Below are 21,341 nucleotides of genomic sequence, written 5' to 3'. Positions count from 1 at the left end.
GAGCACAAAGAGCAGAATTTGCTCCTCAACCCATTCAGTCCTTGGCTTCTGTCCTACAGCTATAACACAGAGGTAGTTTGAAATGTGTGGTGTTGGTTTTGGGTTTTTGGTTTTGTTTTGTTTTGGTTTTTTTTTTTTCTGTGAACATCTGTGCATTCAAAACTATGTTGAGTTTTAGTCAACAAATTGCTTTTTTTTTTGTTGGCTTTATTAATCAGAACTTTTGCACTTCACTTGGATGTGTAATGGTTTCCAATTTCTAAATAAAATTATTCTAGGTACAGTGGTTGTACAGCCTGAGCCAGTGCTGAATGAAGACAAAGATGATTTTAAAGGGCCTGAATTTAGAAGCAGAAATACCGTTAAAATGAAACCTGAAGCTCCCAAAAAGCGTGGAGGTAAATACAATTTAAAACATCTGTTGAAACGGGTTTAAATTGTTGCTTCTGACCACATTTGGTACATCTAAAAATTGTCCATATTTCTGATAAATTATCCTAAAAATACCTCCACTCTTCTGGCTTTTTGTTCATTAAGGATTTTAGCTGATAGAAATTAGCCTCCATTGCTGCCCCTGCAATGCAGCAGTGAAAGCTAAGATTAGTTCCCATTAAACTCCTTCTTTTCTATAGGTATAGGATGCTTCATTAGGTGCAGTTGCTTGGTTGCAATCAGGTGTTACAGGTGTTCCTTTTTTAAAGGAATTGAACACCATTGATACAGGAGCATTCACTGACTGACCAGGAAAGCAACCATGTTTGAGCAGGGACATGTATGGGCAGATTTTCCATCAGTGAGCTAAGAAAAGTCCTAAACCCTCAAACAATATAATGACTTCTTTCTTTTGCTTTGAAATTGTGGGAAATTCCCTACCAGTGGGCCCTTCTAAGGATTGCCTCTGAAAAGTTACTGTGTCAGCTGCTTTTCCATAGCTGCTGCTAAAACTGAGAAATTAGGTAGATTACAATACTAACAGAAATGAATTTTTCTCTTTTTGTCCCCCAAAAGCAAAGGAGAGGAGGGAGGATTATGTATAACATAGCCAATTAGAAGGTAGATATTTTTGTTAACCCTACTGCAATATCTTAGCTCACACACCTTCAGCAGTATTCAGGGTATTCATACAAACAGCTCTTGCACACACTCTTCATCCTTCCCACTGTATCATTTGAGATCCTTGCTCCCCTTTAAAGTAATTTATGGAGTGCTGTGGGTGAAGGGGAGTGAAATGTGACTGTGGAAATGTGCTTGTGCATCCACCTGGCCTCGTGTGGTGTCAGTGACTTTTGGAGCATTGATGTTTTCTCTAAATTACCAACTTTGGGAATCAGTTCTCTTTTACTCATGCAAGATGTCCTGTTCATATAAGAATGCTTTTTCCATTTGTGCTTCAAACAATTCTACCTATGGTCCAGCAGAACTCTTCAGGGGTACAGTGTTAAAAAGATGAGGCACTTGTGCTTGAGCTTTGTGGCCTGTGTCTGTATCCCCAGGACAGTTGTGTCACCTGCCCTTCCAGCTGTTTTAATCTCCATCCCTAGGGAATTTGCAGGCCATCCTTTGTGTGTCTGGACTGGTTACTCATGTACTATGCCTGACATATATATATATATTTTAAATATTTGCATTTCTAGTAGGAACTATATGTCCTGTGTGTATTAGAAATGGAGGCAGAAGCAGAACTCTGGCCTTTCTAGCCTGCAAATGCTCTTACCTAAGACTGTAAGAGGCACTGTGTCATTATTTTTAAGTTTTGTTTCTGCAGTGTGGTTGTGGTTGTATTTTTGCTAATAAATTCTGTTAGGAATGTTTTTAACCAGGTAGTCTCTCAGTATTAATGAATTAGTGGTAGTTTAATTTCTTTGGATCATCATCATTTAGTAGTAACATGGTTTACAAAGGTTTGCCTCATAAATTCTTTCTTTTCCTGGTGCCACCTGGCAGGTTTGAGGAAGGAGGCTGTAGTGCATCCCCTTGGTTGTGGAAAAGAGGAAGGTGGTTCAGGGCTTGCCAGGGAATATCATGTTCTCCCTGGGTTGGCTGGGCCCCTCAGTGGTTCCTGCAGCAGTTTAAGGACTGTGGTGTGTGTCAGCCTTGGATTCTGTGCTGCAGAACGTGGGATTCTTTCCTGAGGAGTGTGATGGGATGGATGAGTTCATCCATGGTCACAGCAGAGTTTGAAAGTGGGGTTTGAGCTGGTTTGGAGCTCCTGAGAGGGGCTTGCATGTCCACAGAGTCTGCAGGGTGTGCAGTCAGGAATGGCTGGAGGGTGCAAAAACATCCTGTGTCCAGAATTTCACTGAGTTAGGAGCATGATCAGCTGTTTCACTGCCCCCTGAGCCATCTGAGGTTGTGCTTCAGCAGCAGATTGCTGGGAGCTTGTACTGTGTCCTGAGAATGTTCCTTCAGTTCCTTAACATGCTGGTGTTGGAGCCTGGTGCTGATTCTGGGGTAGTGATTATTTAATTAAAAAAAAGAAAAAATACAGGCTCTGTACTCAGATTGCAATCATTAAATTCAACTGTTTGAGTTAATTTCCTTATTAATTTAATCACTGAACGTGACAGCAAAGGACAAGTCACAGTTCAGTGATCTCTTACCAAACCTGTATCTGCTTGATCCAAATTGGCCTTTTGGACATGCAGAACTTTCACCAATGATTTTCCTTTTTCTGCTGTTGAAAACAAAAAAAAATCTCCAAGTATTAATTAAGATTCTGGCATGGAGTGAGCCTGCCAGGCCCAAGTTCATCCCTTCTGAAGTGAAATGGGGGGTCGGTGTTAAAAAAAAGCTTTTTTGACCAAATGTAGATGCAGCAGCAGGGTGGTGCAGACACCATGGGAGCAATCAGCACATGGGGAGAACATGGATTACAGCAAAAATGTAGTTTCAGAAAAATCCAAAAACCACTGCCAAGAAGGGAACGAAATGTGAGAAAATGTTTTTCAGTCACTATTACAGGGATTACTTGCATTTTCTGTCAGTTTTCTGTATTTTTCTTTGAGAAGCTAAAACTGTTTGTGAAATAAATATCATAATACAAACATGAATTGCAGTGGTATTTGTTGAACTAAGATTAAATGGGGAAGGTTGTCCAGAATATCAGAGCTGCTCTGAAAGAACTTTAATGATGACTCTAATTTAGGTGTCTTTTCATGAGGTGACCAGTTAACCCAACTTAAACCTCTCAAAGGGAAAGAATTGTGCCTTGAGACCAAGTGCAGCATAGAAATCAGAAAAATTCAGTCTTAAAATGGCAAATGGTTACAGGAGGATTTCTCTGGTGCTGGGTGGTGCAGAAATAAAGGCCTATGAAAAACCTGACAGGCCAGAATATTGCAAGAAAATGCAATAGGTATATACAGATGTCTTAAATGAGAATGAAAACAATTAATGTGTTGTTTGTAATCCTCTCCCTAGAAGAAGGACTCCATGGAATTGTGAGCTGTACAGCTTGTGGGCAGCAGGTCAACCATTTTCAAAAGGATTCAATCTATAGACACCCTACACTGAAAGTGCTTATTTGTAAGGTATGTGGTAAACAGTTCTGTTTGGTTTTGTTTCAAAATGTCATATTAGTTGGTTTGGGTGGGATTTTTGTGGGAGTAATTCTTGTTCATTAGTTGACAAAGCTTTCAGTCATTAGCTGTTACAATTAAGGAAAATAAAAGGAGGGGAAAAAAGCAAATATACTGATGAGTTCATATTCCTTTTTTCTTATATGCCAGTTAAACTGGTGGTGGTTTCTTTGTTATTCTACAGCTTTAAGGGTATAATTTTAGTGAATTTTTAATGTAAAACGATCTGTCTGAAATTTCTGCCTACTCATAATGTATTTTAAGAACAGATTCAAGTGTGCATCTCCTGGTAAAACATTCCATGTAAAACAGCACTGAAATAAGGAGCAGAAAAGCAGCTTCAAAGCCATCTTTATTTCTGCCAGCTTTTGGACTGTTTTAAGTTATGGCAGCTTTGCAGTGCTGGTCTAGTCCATAATCTGAGTCTTCAGCTGTGTGGCTTCCTGGTGGCTCCACACAGGCCCTGAGTTGGCAGCAGAGGGAAGAGGTGGGACAGGGCAGGAAGGAAATGTCCCTGCCTCCTGCTGTGGTAACCTCTGTTAACTTTCAGAGGGCTGCAGAGATCTCTCTTGCATATTTCTCTAGTCAGGGAGATTTTGTAGTTATAAGATATTGCTAAAGATAGAGATACAGTTCTGTGTTATAATGTACATGGAGCATTTCCCTGCTCTTCCTCCTCCTCCTCCTCTCCAGGTCCTCATTAGTGTTACAGACTCAGCCATGCCCATCTAGGCTGGTTCTTCTCTGCATTCTGGCTTGTTTCTTATACAAAATGTGCTTTACAAAAATCAGCTCACAAGGTGACCTTTTCCCACCTCCATTGGAGTCCCAGCTCATGTTCCTGGCCTTGCACACCCATGTTCCTGCAGTGTGACCAGTGACCTGGGTCATTTTTGGAAGCTGGTCAGGCTGTTGGGCTGAACAGCAGCTCTTGATTGGGAGCTCTGCTACCTGAATTACATCAAGGGTTGTTCCCCTTGATTTTCTCTGGTTTTACTGACTTGAGCCTGGCCTTATATGAATGTGAGAATGAGAAATGGAAACCCCTCATCTCCAGCTCTTCCATTATTTCTGTGCCTAGTTCTGCCCTTATTTTTCTCCTACTTAGGTAAAAGTCCCAGACCTGAGAAACTGTTTTCCTTTGGTTGTGAATGTTCCATCAAGTGTCTAACCATCAGATTTTACTGGGGTTTTATGTTGATTTTAGTTGTTTGGATAGTTTAGTTGAACAGATGTGCAAGTCTGTTCCAGATAATGGGGCATCATCGTTGTCAATTCAGGTGATGAGGCCTCTTCTGCATTCTGAATTGTATTAATACCTGTTCAAAGTAGAGCTGCAAGTCTGGGAGAGCATTCTTCTGTAACAGCTGGGAAAAAAATGACACCAAACCTTCAAAATTTGGTGTCAGCAATTCAGCAGCTGAAGCCATCAGTACTCCTGGCTGAGTCATTTGTATTTTTTTTATTACCATTACCAGAATTTCAAATGATAATGCTTTGTTTGCACCTGGAAATGGAATTCTTGGATGCTAACATCATGATAAATGCTGAAGACTTTTTAATCTAAAGCCTTATGGCATCACATGGTAACATAAGGAGTATCCAGCTGAAGATTGTAATTTATGTGGGATTAATTGTGTCAGGGAGGATGTGGTGTTGATTTACCTAGGAAATAGATGGAAGAAACGTTCAGACTGGAGAGACGTATTCAGCTGATGTTCTAAAATACACAAATATGCAGCCATTAACAAAAGCCTGTTAAATTTTCCAACAAACCTTGAGCCATCTAAATAATCATGGTTTGGGACCATGGAAGATGATTTTTAGATTAAAACAAATGTAAAAGACTTAGAATGCTGAAGACCTTGCAGCTGCTGCTTTTGCTGGCTTGCTTCTAATGCATGCTGAAATCTAATGAACTGCTGAAGCCCAGTTGAGGAGATTTAATAAAGAATTCCTTGTCCTCTCTCTCTCTTTACAGACTTGCTACAAATATTACATGAGTGATGACATCAGTCGTGATTCAGATGGGATGGATGAACAGTGTAGGTAAGTGTGCAAAAACTGCAGTGTGTGCAAAAACTGCAGTGTGTGCAAAATGGGAAAGTGTGCAAAAACTGCAGTGTGTGCAAAATGGGAAAGTGTACAGAGACTGAACACCCACAGCTCTACTGATTTGGGGGTCTTTTTTCTTGCTCTTGTGACATTATTGACAAGTAAACACAAATACATAAAAGCTGAATCAACAATTATTTGTCAGCAAAAAATACTGAACCTCTTGATTTTTTTAACTGTTTGTTTTAGTAATGAAGAGGAAAACATTTTTAAAGAAATCTAATAGAAACACTTGTAAGAGATCACATTTCTAGTTAAATAACATGCCACCTTCCTAGCTCCTTGAAGATAGGGCTAGAATCTGACATTCTAAAGTTTATGAGCCTGAGAAACTCAGATGCATCAACTCTTCAGATGCATCTCCCACTTTTGAAATATCAAAGAAACTTCTCTGTCCTTATGTCAAATATCTAAATGTGTAATTCAGTAAAAATTGTGCAGTCTGTGGTTTCTATGAGCTTATTGTCCACCACTTTTCAGTTTTGTCTACTGCAATAGTAATATATGAGTTAAGACTAGAAAGACTGAAGCTCATTAATTTTGCTGTAATATAAATCACAGATTTTCAGAAGAAATGGGGAAAATAAGTTTTAATTAATTTTTTCTCTTCTTTAAAGAAATCATTGCTGAAATTCTGTTAAAAATTCCTGACTGTTTCAGCTTTGTGAGCTGTTAATCTAAAACATGAATTTTCTGACTCTGCAATTCTCCAGTGAGCTTTTCAGTAACAGCTTCAAGTAATGGATATCTGTTCATCACCTGAATTTTTAAATATGTGAACTTAATAATGTATCACCTTGTTGTGTGGAGACGAAACTCTTACCTTTCTCAATCTCATTGCAGGTGGTGTGCTGAAGGTGGAAATTTGATTTGCTGTGACTTTTGCCATAACGCCTTCTGTAAAAAGTGCATTCTGCGCAACCTGGGCCGAAAGGAGCTCTCGACTATCCTGGATGAAAACAACCAGTGGCACTGCTATATTTGCCATCCAGAGCCTTTGTTGGACTTGGTCACTGCATGTGACAGTGTCTTTGAAAATTTAGAACAGTTACTTCAACAAAACAAAAAAAAGATGAAAGTTGAAAATGAAAAAAGTAAAATATATGACCACACGGTCAAGTTTTCTCCAAAGAAAAATAATGCAAATTGTAATGGGGAAGAAAAAAAATTAGATAATTCATATTCAGGTTCACTGACATATTCTTATAAAGCACTAATGGTGCCAAAAGACTTGCTTAAGAAAACAAAAAAACTGATTGAAACTACAACAAATCTGAATTCTAGCTTTGTAAGCTTTTTGAAAAATGCTGCAGAAAATGTAGAAATAAGCCCAACTGTGCAACTGTGCCAGCTGAAAGCTTTTAAATCTGTGCTGAGTGACATGAAAAAAGCTCATCTGTCACTAGAAGAAGGCCTGAACCTGGAGATTCAAGCATTGAATGTTAAAATCAAAGATAAAAATACCAAAGAGAAAAAAAACGAGGTAAGACCAGAAAAAAATGAGGTGAAAAAAGATGAAGGAAAGGAACATGTGGCATTAAAAGAGGATGACGCCGCACAGACACCAAAAAAAGTCGTGTCGGAGCAGCCTGACAATGAGCCCATGGATCAAAGTGTTCCCTCAGTGGAGCAGACAGATAACAAGGCAGCTCCTGGGGAAGAGAAAAAGTCTGGCAGAAATGAAGAACCGCAGTATGAGCCCAACAGTACAGAGGCTTTAGACATGGATATCGTGTCCATCCCCTCATCCGTTCCTGAAGATATTTTTGAGACTCTGGAATCTGCTATGGAGATTCAGATGCCGTCAGATGAGCAGGACAGTGGAAACACAGCAGCAGATCCTGAGGCTCCAAATTCAAATACAAAAGTGAACACTCCTGTGAAAGATACCAAAGGTGGTACCAAGCTAAAATCGTCGGCTAAAGGAACAAAAGAACTGATTGTAAAATTGACTCCTGTTTCCCTTTCAGAGTCCACAGTTAAAGCTGAAGATCAAAACAACAGCCTAGAAAAGGACAGTAAAGACGTTGATGCATCTAAAGATGCTGATGCATCTAAAGACGTTGATGAATCTGAAGAGGTTGATGCATCTCAGCCTGGGGCAGCAAACTCTGACTGTGGAAAACAGAACCACAGTGCTGGCAGCGAGCCCTCCACAGAGAACGACGCCGTGCCCCTGGAGGACTCGGATCTCCGGAGGTCACCCCGTGTCAAGACCACCCCGCTGAGGCGCCCCACGGACATCAGCCCCCTGACATCCAACTCAGAAGAGGACAGCAATGACACGAGCAATGAAAAACAGAAGAGGAAAGCATCCAAGCAACCTAGGAGGAAAAACGATAAAAGAAATACTTCTGACAGCGCTGCTGACAGTCCCAATCCTAACAAACTTTCCAAATCCAAAAAGCCATATAACTTAGATCACAGCTCAGACTCTGATGAGGTGCCAGCTGTCCTTAAAGAAGCAGGGATGATGAGTCGCAGCTCCTCAGACAGCGAGAGCAACAGCGAAGCACCAGCAAAGAATCAGAAGAGTTCGGATTTTCAAAAGAGTCAACCAGTAAAGGATGAAAATGGGAAACGAAAAAGGAAGAGTTCCAGTTCCGGTTCAGATTTGGATGCTAAAAGAGGCAAATCAGCCAAAAATGCTGCTGCTGCTAAAAAGAAACGACAAGACTACTCTGATTCTTCAAACTATGATTCTGACTTGGAAAAAGAGATACAAATGTTGAGTAAAATTGAGGCTGCAAAGAAACCGAAGAAAAAATTCTCAAGAAAAGATGATAGTTATGATTCCTCTGAAGAAGAGCAGAGGAAAAAAGTAAGCAGTAAGAGGAAGGTAAATCTGAAGAAGAAGAGAGGTAAATCTTCTGAAGAAGATGATGATGGTGAGAAGTCTTCTCCAGAGAAGGAAATTAATCACTCTCCTAAAGATAAAAAAATGGGTAAGAGGTCAGCTGCTAAGGACAAGCTAAGCAGAGACTCAAAAGAAAAATCTGCAAAGGGAAAACGGGATGAGTCATCTGATGCTGAGAAGTCTTCACTGGAAAAAGAGGAAAGTCCTGAAGTTAAGAAGAAGAAGGATCTGAAAAAGAAAAAGGCACAGGATGATTCTTCTTCTGAGAGTACTGAGAAATCTGCAAAGAAAGAGCACAAGTTGGAGTCTTCAAAAGACAGGCTCAAGAACAAAAAAGGATCAGAAAGCAAAGCAAAGCAATCTGAAAAATTAAAAAAGAAAGGTTTCAAGAAAGAACAAGATGATTCCTCATCTGATCTTGATAAGTCATCTCCAGAGAAAGGAAGTAGCAATTCTTCTGAAAACGACAAAATTAAAAAGGAACCCGTATTTACAGAAAAGAGAAAATTGAGAGAGAGAGTAGCTAAAAGAGTGCACATTGATTTATCCTCTGATACTGAGAAATCTCCCCAAAAAGAGGAGAGTTCTGATGATGATGCCATGCGGCGTAAAAAACGAACTGAAACAAAAGAAAAGAGGAAAATAAGCCACAAAAAGAAGATTTCCAAGAAAGAACAGAATGACTCATCCTCTTCTGATGAGGAGTCTTATGAAGACACTAAGAAAAAGGTTAAAAGAGGATCAGTAAAAGAAAGTAAAAAGAGCAACTTAAAAAAGAAAGTGGCAAAAAAGAAGGTGGTTGTCACTTCCTCTTCCCCGTCTGATAAGGAGGAAAATGATGATCAGAATTCCACAGGCGACGGAAGCAGTGATGAGCAGAAGATCAGACCCGTGACTGAAAGCTTGATGCTGTCTGCTGATGCAGGATTTTGTCAGTCATCAGGTGTGCCAAAGTTGTTCATTTGGGTGACATTTAATAATCTAGAAGCAAAAAACCCTCATCAGCTGGTAATTATGCATTTAAGTGTTTGCAGCCTGGCGGGTTTTCTGATACGGATTTGAAAGCACCTGTTGTAAAGTTCCCTTCCAGCCAAACTGTCCTGTGGCTGTGAGATTGCACAACTTCAGTTTGTGCAGCTTGTGCCTTGAGGGGAAAAATGATGTCACTGTAAATGAGGTGCTTTGGAAACTCCAGGCAATATTTACACCAGGTACTGCCTTGCAGTCCAGCTTTCCAAAGCCTGGCCCTTGCCTCACCTGCCCAGGGATTACATAGCAGAAGCTGGTTGGAAGGAGTAGATAATAAAAATAGTAGATAATGTGAACTCACATTTATCTAAACCTTCTGTCTGTGCACTGGAGGTGATACTGGAGACTTGTGGCATTATAATATACATTTAAAAATCAAGGAAATGATTTTTATGCTTCACAAGAGCCATGTAGGCTTAGAACAGCTACTTAGAAATCTGCCATTGTTCTCATATGTGCAGATAATACTGGCACTTGTAGGGCTTTTCCATGAGTGCTGCCTTATCAGTGTTTTCCCCAGTGATGTCACAGCTGGGGGAGATTGCAGATAATTCATTATTTGCATAGTAACAAATTGGTTTTTTTGCGTATGGTCACTGCCACAGCCATTGAAACTCTCCTACAGACAGGTAATTGATGGCACTCAGTGACAGTTTTCAGCACCACTGAACCATCAGTGAAAAATGCCTTAAAAATTGAATTGCTCATGTACAGTTCATGGACTTGGCATTGAAATGGCCCAAGAGGTGAAAGGTGGTTTTAATTTGTCAGAAGAATTTGTCTGAGGCATTGGGAGCTTTTAATTTACAGGTCACAATGGAAAGATTAGGTCATTATTGGAGAGATGGATAGCAGGGTACAAACTGAACAAGGTTGTGGTGTGGCATGATTGACAGGAGAGTTAGACTGAGAGAAAAGTGGCTTGGTTTAGGCTGCAGACAGAATGCTAAAAATTGAGTGTCTGAATTTCTGTCTGTAAATCACCTCATGGGCACTTTTATCGGGGGGCTGAGCTGGATGTGTGCCCAAAGGATGAGAGGCAGTGGATACAGCATTTATCAAGGAAAACTGATAGAGATGCTGGAGTATTCTTACACTGAGCATGGTCAAAGCTTGGAACTGGCTGCCCTCTTGCACTTCAGAATCTTTGTCCTTGGAAATGCTCAAAACTTGACTGGCCAAGACCCTGAGGTAGCTGACCTGACTTTGGAGTTAGCTTTGCTTTGAGGATGGAGTTGGAGTAGAGCATGTCCAGATGTCTCATTCAGCTTTAGTTATCATTTGATTCTGTGAAATTCTGCCTATGTTAGTGTATTTTCAGAGGAGAAGAATGTGGCCTTTGTCTGCAGTTTGCTTTTGGTTTAATAGGTGAATTAATGAAATAGTCTGTTCTGTGTCTGAATAAGCTGTGTGTTGTAGATTGATTGTTGAATGAGACTTAGGATCTGATTTAACCAACCAAGGATACTTTTATTTATCTACATGAGAGACTGTCTGTGATCACCTTGGAGTGCCCCTTACAGCCTAGTGGTAGTCCAGTCCTCCAGTCCCCACAGATAGAAAATAAACAGAAATTATGAATGGGGGGATCTCAGCTCATTGGGATTGTGAGGTTTCTTTCCCTAATTTCACTGCCTAGCAGATTTGTCTGACTTGCATGCAAGATGAAAATGAGAAAAAAAGCAAGGGGAGAGGCCTGGGAATGTGCTAGAAACAATCCATATTCCTCAATCCAGCCAGGAGAGTGCAGAGGAGCTCCAGGGCAGGATTCACACTGTGCTGTTCCTTCTCTGCCATATGTCCCACACTGTTGGTCTTGATGTCCTTTGTACATGTAGTGCTAGTGAGTGCCATGTAGTGCTGCTGAGTCTGGATATTTGCAGTAAGGATAGCATGTGGAATTCTAAAAATACAACTCTTTACACACACTCATAGTGTGAAAGCAAAAATAGGAAGGGTTGGTGTTCTCCAGTACTTTCCTCCTGGCAGCAGGGCAATGCACGGGCTTGGGATGCAGTTCTGTCCTCTGTTTGTTGTGCCTTCTTTTCAGTTTCCACAAACTCACTCGTGGAGCTTCTGACAGAGCAAATAACTTCTTAGGGAACTTATTTCTGATTCCTGAGTAGAGCATTTAGTCTCTTATGTTTTGGTGTAAAATCCCAAATTTGCAGCGTGTAGTTAGGAACAAGTTGCAGGTAGTAGTGAGCAAAACTGAAAAAACAAGATTTGATACCGTGATATTTTCTGAAAAATCCCTTTGCCAGGATTTTGCTCCTGAGAAGCTGAGAAGCCTCAGAGGAAAAGAAAAACAATAAATATCTGCTGTGGAATGCAACAGGTGCATCTTTTATTGGTCCATGTTGGTTGTTTCTAATTGATGGCCAATCACAGTCAGCTGGCTTGGACTCTCTTGAGAGTCATGAGCTTTTGTTATCATTCCTTTCTATTCCTTGCTAGCCTTCTGATGAAATCCTTTCTTCCATTCTTTTAGTATCATTTTAATATATAATTTTCTTTTAATATAATATATATCATAAAATAGTAAATCAGCCTTCTGAAACATGGGGTCAAGATTCTTACCTCTTCCCTCGTCCTAAGACCCCTGCGAACAGCACCACAAAGATTTATTTTTATTTGTCAAGACAGGTAGCTGGTAGAAAAATGGTATCACCGAGGTGTTTTCAAATGGGGATTGTTGATAGAAGTGCATTTCATACCTTGTATTGCTTATTGTGCTGTCATGTATTGTTTACTCTTGTATTTACGCTCGCTAAATGTTTTCTGTTGGGCTTTTTTTTTTTCAGGAGATGAGGGAGATGCTCTATCAAGGACTATCCCAATGGAGGAGGAGGAAGATGATGATGATGACGACCCTGAGAATAGGTATGATACCCTCCATAAGGACTTAAAAACGATTAGAGCACAGCCTAGGCGTGGGCGCGAGCCGGCGCAACGGAGGAGCAAGCAGGTGGTAAAAAGCACGGCTGCCTGCCCGGTAAAGACTCGCTCACGGGCCTCCTGCAAGTATGAACACGGGGCCAGAAAACAGAGGCCCAGAGCCAGGAATGCAAAGCAAATGTTTAGAAGTGGTAGCTGACACACCTGGCTGGGGGGTGTTCCAAAAGCGCTGCAGCGCTGTGCCGCTGCGGCTCCGGCTGCTCGTGGGAGGGTGGGGACAGGGATCTTGCAGGCAGGGCAAAAGCTGCTGCTGCTAAATGTGAATTTCAGCTAGTTGTGGGGAGTAGAAGGGGTCAGTGCATCTGTGCAGTATGCAGTGCTGCAATATTTTCAGAATGAATTTGGTTATTACTGTTGCTTAATATGCTTTTCTAATTGAAACGCCTTTTCTCAATAAAGAGAAAGCACAAATGTGGGAAAAACCATATTAGATATTTTCAGCTGTTAATTTAACTGAGTTTTAATCCACTAAAAAGTACCTGAAGTGAATAATGTGAGTTAAGGCCATGATTCTATAAGCACTGTGCATAGGCTCAATTGGTATCAAAGAGACTAATTATATATTTTAAGTCTTTGCATAGATATTTTCAGAATTGTGGCTTATATGTATTGCTTCAGTTTGGAATTTAATAAAAAAGAATCGCTGTAAGATACAGTTAGCTGAGACATGTCATATTTTACCAGTACCATTGTAGCTATCAAAATCAGCCTGGCTAGAAATGTAAAAGCTTCATTTCCTAAATGCACAACATGAAGTGTCACTCAACTGGAGCCACAGGTTCTTTTGGAAGTTACTGTAGTTAGACTGAAGAGCTGCTCAACAAATTTTTATACAGTGTTTTCAGAAACTGATTTTTTTGTTGTTGTTGTTTTGGCCATGTAGCATGTGTGGGACCAGTTGCTGGTGGAGTCTTTTCTGCTTCTGAGCCTTACTAGTTTAGAATATGGAATCCTTGTTTCACAGAGTTGTATGTTTTGAGATGTGGCTGAAGTAAATTTTAAAAACACTGTTTTCTGTCCTTTGGGGACGTCAGTTTGGCATCACAATGCTGCTGCTGAATTAGTTCTTGTGTGTTTTCAGTCATCAAATTTAACCCAGTAATTCAGCTCTTTAAAGAAAGATGCTTTTTAGGGACTTGACAGCACAGGGTCATAAGCAGAACATGTAAACTTTGGTATAACAAGTTTTTTTTTTAATCATGCTTTAATTTCACTCCTGTTTTAATTCATTATTTTTTCTTTTTCTTTTTTCTTTTTCTTTTTTTTTTTTTTTTTTGTGGTTGTGAGTTTCTGGTTGATAACTAAACCAATACAATTCTGTCAGAAGTTCAGTATTTACTGCACAAACATTTCTGACAGAACTCAGTCATGATTTAGATTAAGAGCTATATTGGGAAATAAATGAACCTCATTGATAACAAACAGTAATATAAATTCGGGCTTTAAAAATCAGTTTCTGTACTTTGTTTTAAAGCTGCCTCTTTGTTAAGATTTTATTTAGGAGACCTTTTGAACATCTATTTATGAGATGGGGAGGTATTTTGTCAATAAACAGTGTTGTCAACCTTCAGACATGTTAACTGGTAATGCAGTCTGACTTTACCTTCATCATGTGTTGTACTTGGCACCAAAATCAGAGCTATAAACTGTAAAAAGATGGAACAAATTTCGAGAAGTTAAAAACTTGTTCTTGTGTTTACTCAACACAAAGTGTTTAAATAGTTTACCTACTGATTCAGAGAAGTTGCCTATTTTCTTCCAGGCCAAAGAGGGTACCTAGTACCTGCTGGGTGTTTGTAGTGTGGGAACTCTCCTGTTTGCAAGTCTCTAGTTTAGATGTTCTGTTATTTGCATACCTGAGGATGTGCATGACATGAATATTGATAGCCTTGAAATCATCTTTTTGCCAAAATGCAATATCCAAGTGGGTCATACTATGCTATACAGTGCTGTATGCTTTCATCTTCTGTTGTGTAACTATTATTGGTCCTTCTGATCTTTTAAATGGTACTGTTTGATATGTTTGCAGTAGTTCTGTTTATTAAGAAGTTAATAGTGTATTAAATGCAGAATGCCTTTAAGTATTTGATGGTTACAATAAATTTTTGTAAAACGTTTTTCTTGTCCAAGCATTTAATTTAATCCAACTCTGACAGCTTGAAAATCAGCCTCTTCCAACAAAGACAGCACGGTATTTAGAACAAAGTGTTTGGCAGTTTTCACTCATTTTTTTTAGACATGTATGACATTTCATCCAAATATTAATGTCTTAAAATATATTTTAAAGGGTTCTGAATTTTCTAGTAGTATCCTGAAGGCCCATTTAAAGCAGGAGTGCTCTAGCTGGAATTCTAGTGGTTTTTATTAGCCACATCCCACCATCCTTCCCCACCCAAGGGCTTGTTTCAGGCAACCTTACTTCTACATATAGTTAGTAGGTATTTATGAACACTGAGTGTGAGTTGATGGAATCTAATTGGTAATAAAACATCACAGTCATGAACTAAAATTTAAAATCATGGCTTTTTAAGAAAAAAGATTTTTGCAGTGGTAGCATTGTCTCACGGAGATTTTGAACAATCCCATTGTATTGGCACTGTAAAATTCTTGAACAAGAATGGTGCAAATTACCATGGGGGCTTAACTCCACACCATGAGAGGCTGCACTTACTGTTCCAGTTTGCTGCAAGGTCTGAAGGAGCTTTTAAAGTAGTCCTGCAGTGTAACCAAGCAACCCCTGGGTGATTTCCAGTCTATCTCTTGTGAAAACTCTTCTTTTAGCACGACTTAAAAAATCCCATAGTAATCAGTTCATTGTTTAGAAATGTGTTCTGCTGGGGCTGTTCTTACAAATGGGGAATATCTTTAAATGCCAGTTGATACAGAACTGTGCATATGTGCTATCATTTAATTCTAGAGTTGGTTTTGTGTGTCCTGGTTGAGGCTGCAGCCCCATTCTGTGAGGCACTGGCTAAATGTGTGATCATACAGATGTCACCATAAATTTAGATAAGATGGAGTGGGGCAACATGACATGCTCAAGGTCTCAGCAGATCAGTGCAGGAAAGAGTAAAATGCAGGGATTTTAAAATATTATTTTATTTTTTACTTTGTTTTTTTACTGCCTGAAACCCTGTGCTGGAGGTCATATGGCTCTCTGTGCCTCAATTAAATCCATTGCTGGTGCTCAACTGTTACATCTGAATGGCCAAGAATCTTTTATGTCCTTGACCTGAGTAAATATTACAGTCCCTTTGGATTTCCTTGGTTTTCTCTAGAAGAATATGAGTGAGGGAATTTTCACACTCTCATAGCTTGTTTTTCTTGCTGCTATTAATGCAAATACTAAAATGGTAAAGCTACCATGTGAAGTTTCTTAGCTGAGAAACCTGGTGACTTTAAATGGGTTTTATCATAAAATAGAAATATGATGTGTTATCCTGGTCAACATCTATTGTGGTTTAATTTAAACCCAGCTTCCAGAGTCCTGTACTCAGTTTGTAATAATTCATGTAAACCATTTGTTACATCAGTCATTTGTCAATGTGCATTTACAAGGCCTAATCTCTTTGGGTCTGATGTTGCTTACACTTATCATTCCTATCAGATGTGTAGTTAATTAAAAATGGGCTTCTTTTAAATCCTGAGCATCTTAATAATGTCTCACTTTTTGGCCTGAGTTCACACCAGTAAATGCATTGAAGGAAATGCAGCTTTTCTCACTAACAAACAGTCCCATCTCAGTTTGGTTGCAAGTGGTAAAGTCTTTCTCCTAGATAAAAAACAGGACTTATTTTCTATCACAGCAATAACTTCTTAATCAGTATCATTACAAATAATTAGAAACTAATCAGGTTACCCAAGCTGGTGGTTGGTTATGCTGGTGATTAATAGGAAAATGAGATGGTAGGTTTTGTGCATGGTCTTTTTAGGTGTTAGAGACATTTGCTGTTTCCTATAGCTCTTAAAAAACCAGATACTTCATTAAAGAACAAATTAAAATGAAGGTCTTGTTTTGCTAAGAACCAAAGTCAGCCTTTTAAAGGTGACTTGTGTAGAGGTAAGTATTGCTATCCACAAGCTGTGTTAACTTTGCTAATGCACTTGCCAGCATAAGTCAAAGGCAGGACTTTCAGGATTCAATTTCAAGTTTTTTTTCAGATCTTTTAGATTTTTCCTCTTCCAAAACTCTGGGTTTTTATTAAACATGAAGAGTAGCCAGACCACTGCTCTCTGCATTTTCTGGAGGAGGAGTCAAGGTTAATAATTTAGGTTAAAAGCTGTTAAAGGGAAGCCAGCCTGTGACATTCCAAGCAGTTTCCTTTTGAAGAAAAAATTCTGACCATTAAGAGATGGAAGAAATATAATCTGAGTTTCTTATATGAGGAGCTGTTTATTTCTGCTGCTGTTACACATGGTCTGCTGGGTTAAAAAAAAAAAAATCAACATTTAACCAAATCCTAAATCCTTTTTCCAAATATCCTCTGGGACGACCTAATGTAAAAAGCATTTGGAAGAGGATGTTACTTATCTGGGGACTTTAGTAAGTTTTCTTTGGGTTCATGCTGCGATTTCTTGATAGATGTGGAATTAAAGTTCTCCAAGGGTACTGCTTGGTAAAGTTTTAATCAGCTTTTTCTTCTCAAGAGAGAGGGGGAGGGAGTGTTTTGGATGCTGATGGATGGTCTGGCTCACTGAACAATCTGAACTGTTTTGCTTCCATCTTTTAATAATAACTGAATATAAATTAGTGCAAGAGTGTTTGTAAAAACTGTAGAAAATACTGTGTGGAGTGTCAGGAAAGATAGCTCGGGAAGAGTGCCTTTGAAAAATGATTATGTTTTAGGGACACATTGCAGGCTGGAAAATGAAATACTGATTGTTAGAAGCCCATTTTTTAGTGCTCCATAGAAGCAGCAGCTCAATTTTCTGGTGGATAGGAAGTTTAGCTCGTGAGATTCCTGTTCCTTTGCCATTCCCAAGTGAAGGCTGGCTTATGGTTCAGTTCCATGGCTTTTGAGCTGTTGTTTTGACTGGTGTGAGAGCTTTCCCATCCTGAACTATGTACACACAGCATGCATTAATTCTCCCAAAAGGCAAGACAGATGAGGTTTCACCTAGGAAACACATATTTCATTTAAAATGGATGAATGAAGACTGTAGTATTCCTGATATTAATATGAGGAAGATCTGGTTGGTTTTTTTTCCCCCTGGAAGTACAAGTACTCTAAGTCCACTATTTTCCTGTGCTTTTTACATACCTGCCTTGGGTAGACTCAGAAGATTTTTATGTTGCAAGTGCATGTAAAGAAATAATTTTTCCATAGTCACTTGTGCATTAGCTGGAAACTTATCCTGCAGTGAAACCATGGAGAGCTGAGCGGACAGTTTGTGGAGCAGGAAATAAGATGATGATTTTTATCTGAAATTCAGGTCCTGTAGTGTTGGTCAGACTTTTTGGGTATAAACACAGAAGGGTTTTTGCAAGAGCTGCTGTAAGGCAGGTGCTTGTGGTTAGTGATCCAGATAGACCATGAATAAAATGAAATCTTTAAGTCTGTGCACGTTATAACCATTTCAAGTCTGCTTTAAGCAGGCAACTTCTCTTTTTAAGAAGCTTTATTACAAACCTGCTTTCTAAAAGTCACCACATTACATTTAATGTGAGATTTTTGCTGATAGATCCTGTCTTGCCACAATGACTTTTCATCACGTGTCTTTTTTTTTGTTCAGCTTTCAGCCCTTTTTTTGAAGTTCTGAATGGTGTAGGATTACACTTGTCATTCATAGATTTATTTGAACAATGGAATAAATAGTGTTTTCTGTTTTACTTCAAAGAATTGCCAAGAAAATGCTTTTAGAAGAAATCAAAGCCAATCTTTCCTCTGATGAGGATACGTCTTCAGATGAGCAGCCGGAGGAAGGAAAGAAGAAACCTGCAAAGCAAACTGAGACCACAGGAGATGATGGTAAGCACCAAAAAGCATCTGGGAAAAAGTGGTGCTGTGGCACCTGGCACGATTTCAAGGGTCACTTGGGAAAATGATGATTGTTAAAGTTCTCAGCAAAAAAATATTGCTGATTTTGATGTGTAGTTGCCACATAGAGGCCAACGTGCGTGGTCATGAGGATTACCATCTCTTTTAGTCTTCTGTTTGTTTATTTTTTGTAATAGTCTGGGTTTTGTAAACAATTAAGAAGTCCTGGGGGTTTGTGAGGGCTTGTTATCTATACAGAACAGTAAGTCCTGCAAGTGCACAGGAGAGATTTGGCTGACACAGCCATTGGAACAGCCATTCCAAGCATTCAGGCAGTGGGAAATGCTAAACATGGGAGGAAACTGGTATGTTGGTGCTTGGAATTGCCTGGAAAAGCACAGGATTTAGCCTAAATTAATTCAGATTTTAATTCTTGTAAGATAAGAAAGTGACTGGTATGCACGTGGTACTGACTCTTCTGTGTGACAGGAGAGAAGGAAAAGGAAGACAAGAAGTCAGAAAAGGAAGAAGCTAATTCTGAGTCAGATTCAGAGGAAGAAGAAACATCCAAGAAGCCCAGATACAGACACAGACTGCTGAGGCAGAAGCTCACTGTGAGTGATGGGGAGTCTGGAGAAGAAAAGAAGGTGGTGAAACCAAAAGACAAAAAAGAAGGGGGGAAGCGCAGAAATAGAAGGAAAGGTACATGATCCACATCTCTTTTCTTTTCTTTTCTTTTTTTTTTTTCTTTTTTTTTTTTTTTTTTGGTCATAAAAAGTACTTGCTTCTGTAAAATAAATCCAGAGCTTGTCAGAATGGAGATCTTAACCTTTATGATTTTAAAATCTCTGTCTAAACTTCCTTGTGTATGAAATCTAGCATTCCCTTATCTTTGTTTGATAAATAGTTTTATTTGAAATGTCAAATACAAGTGCAGCTCTCTCCTCTGCTGTATCCTCTGAATTGGATTAATCCTGTGGAATCTTAGAACATCCATCCTAAAGAGCAGAGGCAAGGCCAGGATGCCTGAATTTGGGAAAATCAGTCTTGGCCTTTGTGTAATTTCTCTCTTGGAGTGGCAGTAGTGCCTGAGGAATGTGTCCATGCTGGAGTTGCAGTGGAGCAGGCTGGAGCTGAGCACCAGATGGCACTGTGAAATGAGCCTGGCCTGCCCTTTCATTGGTGCAGGAACAAAGAACCTGGGGGTGTTTCCTGGCCAGGAAAGGTGCACTGGGCTTCCCTCCTCTGTGTTGCACCAATGCCAGCCAGCTTTTCTGGTCTTCCACAGAATAAAAGATGTGGTTTGTTTAGAATTTTCCTCTGTGAAAACGCTCATTTTTATCTGCTTGCTTTTCATATTTTTCCTCCCTTATAGGATTAAAGCTCCACCTACAGCATTTCATGCAGGAGGAGTAACTGTAAATTACCTCTGAAGTAATGTGCAAGTAAGAGGCAGCTTAGGGTTCTTCAGTGCAGCCTTTGAAGCTGACTGCCCTCTAACACAGCAATATATTTGATTGCAGTTGGCCCTTTTTAGCCCTGTGTTATTAATGTTACCATTCCCCATGTATGTAGAACAACTCATGTTTTAAGCCTTGTCATTCATAAACCAATTAAACTTTCCACTGTGTTCAAGGTCAGGCTGAAATTCAAGGTGTTAAATACCACACTGGTGTCTTCATTACCTAAAAATGCCAGGAACAGCTCCTCAGAGTGGTTGGGAGAGTCTTGCTAATGCTGCTCTTTTAGGTGTGTTTTTAATTGCTTTTTGAGGCAGTTTTGAGCTTGCATTACCTGAAGAAATGCCAAGCCATAAATGTAGTGATGCAATTTTGTACTTTGTGTGTAAATTAGAGCCCTTTCCTCAAAGTATGGTTATAAAATGACCTGTAAAGCATTTGAAACAAAAGCTTCTGTTTAACTAAAAATCACCTTTGGTTTTCTGAAGTTCCATACTGTTCCCTACAGTTCTCCATCATTTAATGCTCTCTTCCATTTGCTCCTAAAATAAATGTAGATGTTCATGCATAAGGACCTCAAGGCTTGTGGCACAATAAGCCACCCACCAGGACTCAGCTGGTGCTTAAGATTTAACCTTTTCTTCTCTGTGCCCTTTGTATCTTCTCAATGTGGGTCCCATATTGTCTGGAATGAGCCCTGGCAGTGCTTGTTGCTCTGGAGCAGTTTGTTGTGCAGTGAGCCCTGCTGGCTTTGCAGTGATACTCACCATGAAATAAATGCTGCTTTCTTTTCCAAGTGAGCAGTGATGACTCCAATGACTCAGAGTTCCACGAGTCTGCAGTGAGTGAGGAGGTCAGCGAGTCTGAGGATGACCAGAGGCCAAGGACAAGGTATGAACAAAGCTGAGCTGTGTTTATTTTGGGTTTTAATAGTGCAGGGAGGTGGTAAAAGGTAAAACACTTTGGAACAGTTCTTAAAACCCTTGATGATATTTGTCTGTAGGAATTATAGAATATTAATTTATCTTGCAACAAATGTGGGATTTTTGAATCTGTACCACAGTACAACAATTTGATGAGCCAGTACAAAAAAAAATCAACAAAAAATGGACATTTTAATGCCAAATACATCACTGTCAACTGGTGGATTGCAGTATTAAACTAATGCTTTATAGTTCTGAGATTCTGAAGGCTTTTCTCTTTGCTCTGGGTGTCCAGTGGGCTGAGCAGGAAGGACTTTAGAAGTCAGCTCTAACTGCACAAAAGGAGTGCATATCTTATTAATTAATAATGAGTTACTACTCCTCCTTTACCATTGTTTTTCAGTGAGGCAGAGGATTACTGTGGTTAATCAGTAATATTGCCT

At 39.5% G+C, this 21,341-nt stretch overlaps 1 protein-coding gene across 4 annotated transcripts in view; it reads left to right on the top strand.

The window, feature by feature from the left end:
* ATRX (ATRX chromatin remodeler) overlaps positions 1-21,341 on the top strand; it is a 68,024-nt gene that overhangs the window by 17,002 nt on the left and 29,681 nt on the right. For 3 of the 4 annotated variants that reach the window (XM_059859381.1, XM_059859384.1, XM_059859383.1), the window contains 8 exons: positions 279-398; positions 3,421-3,530; positions 5,560-5,627; positions 6,537-9,493; positions 12,384-12,462; positions 18,376-18,506; positions 19,005-19,217; positions 20,773-20,866. In XM_059859381.1, coding sequence (XP_059715364.1) covers positions 279-398; positions 3,421-3,530; positions 5,560-5,627; positions 6,537-9,493; positions 12,384-12,462; positions 18,376-18,506; positions 19,005-19,217; positions 20,773-20,866 — 3,772 coding nt within the window. The remainder of the gene's footprint in view (positions 1-278; positions 399-3,420; positions 3,531-5,559; positions 5,628-6,536; positions 9,494-12,383; positions 12,463-18,375; positions 18,507-19,004; positions 19,218-20,772; positions 20,867-21,341) is intronic. The other variant, XM_059859382.1, reaches the window with a different exon arrangement.

This window comes from Haemorhous mexicanus, chromosome 14 (genome assembly GCF_027477595.1).
Source record: "Haemorhous mexicanus isolate bHaeMex1 chromosome 14, bHaeMex1.pri, whole genome shotgun sequence".
Lineage (NCBI taxonomy): Eukaryota > Metazoa > Chordata > Aves > Passeriformes > Fringillidae > Haemorhous > Haemorhous mexicanus.
This window is presented reverse-complemented; position numbering and strand designations above follow the sequence as displayed.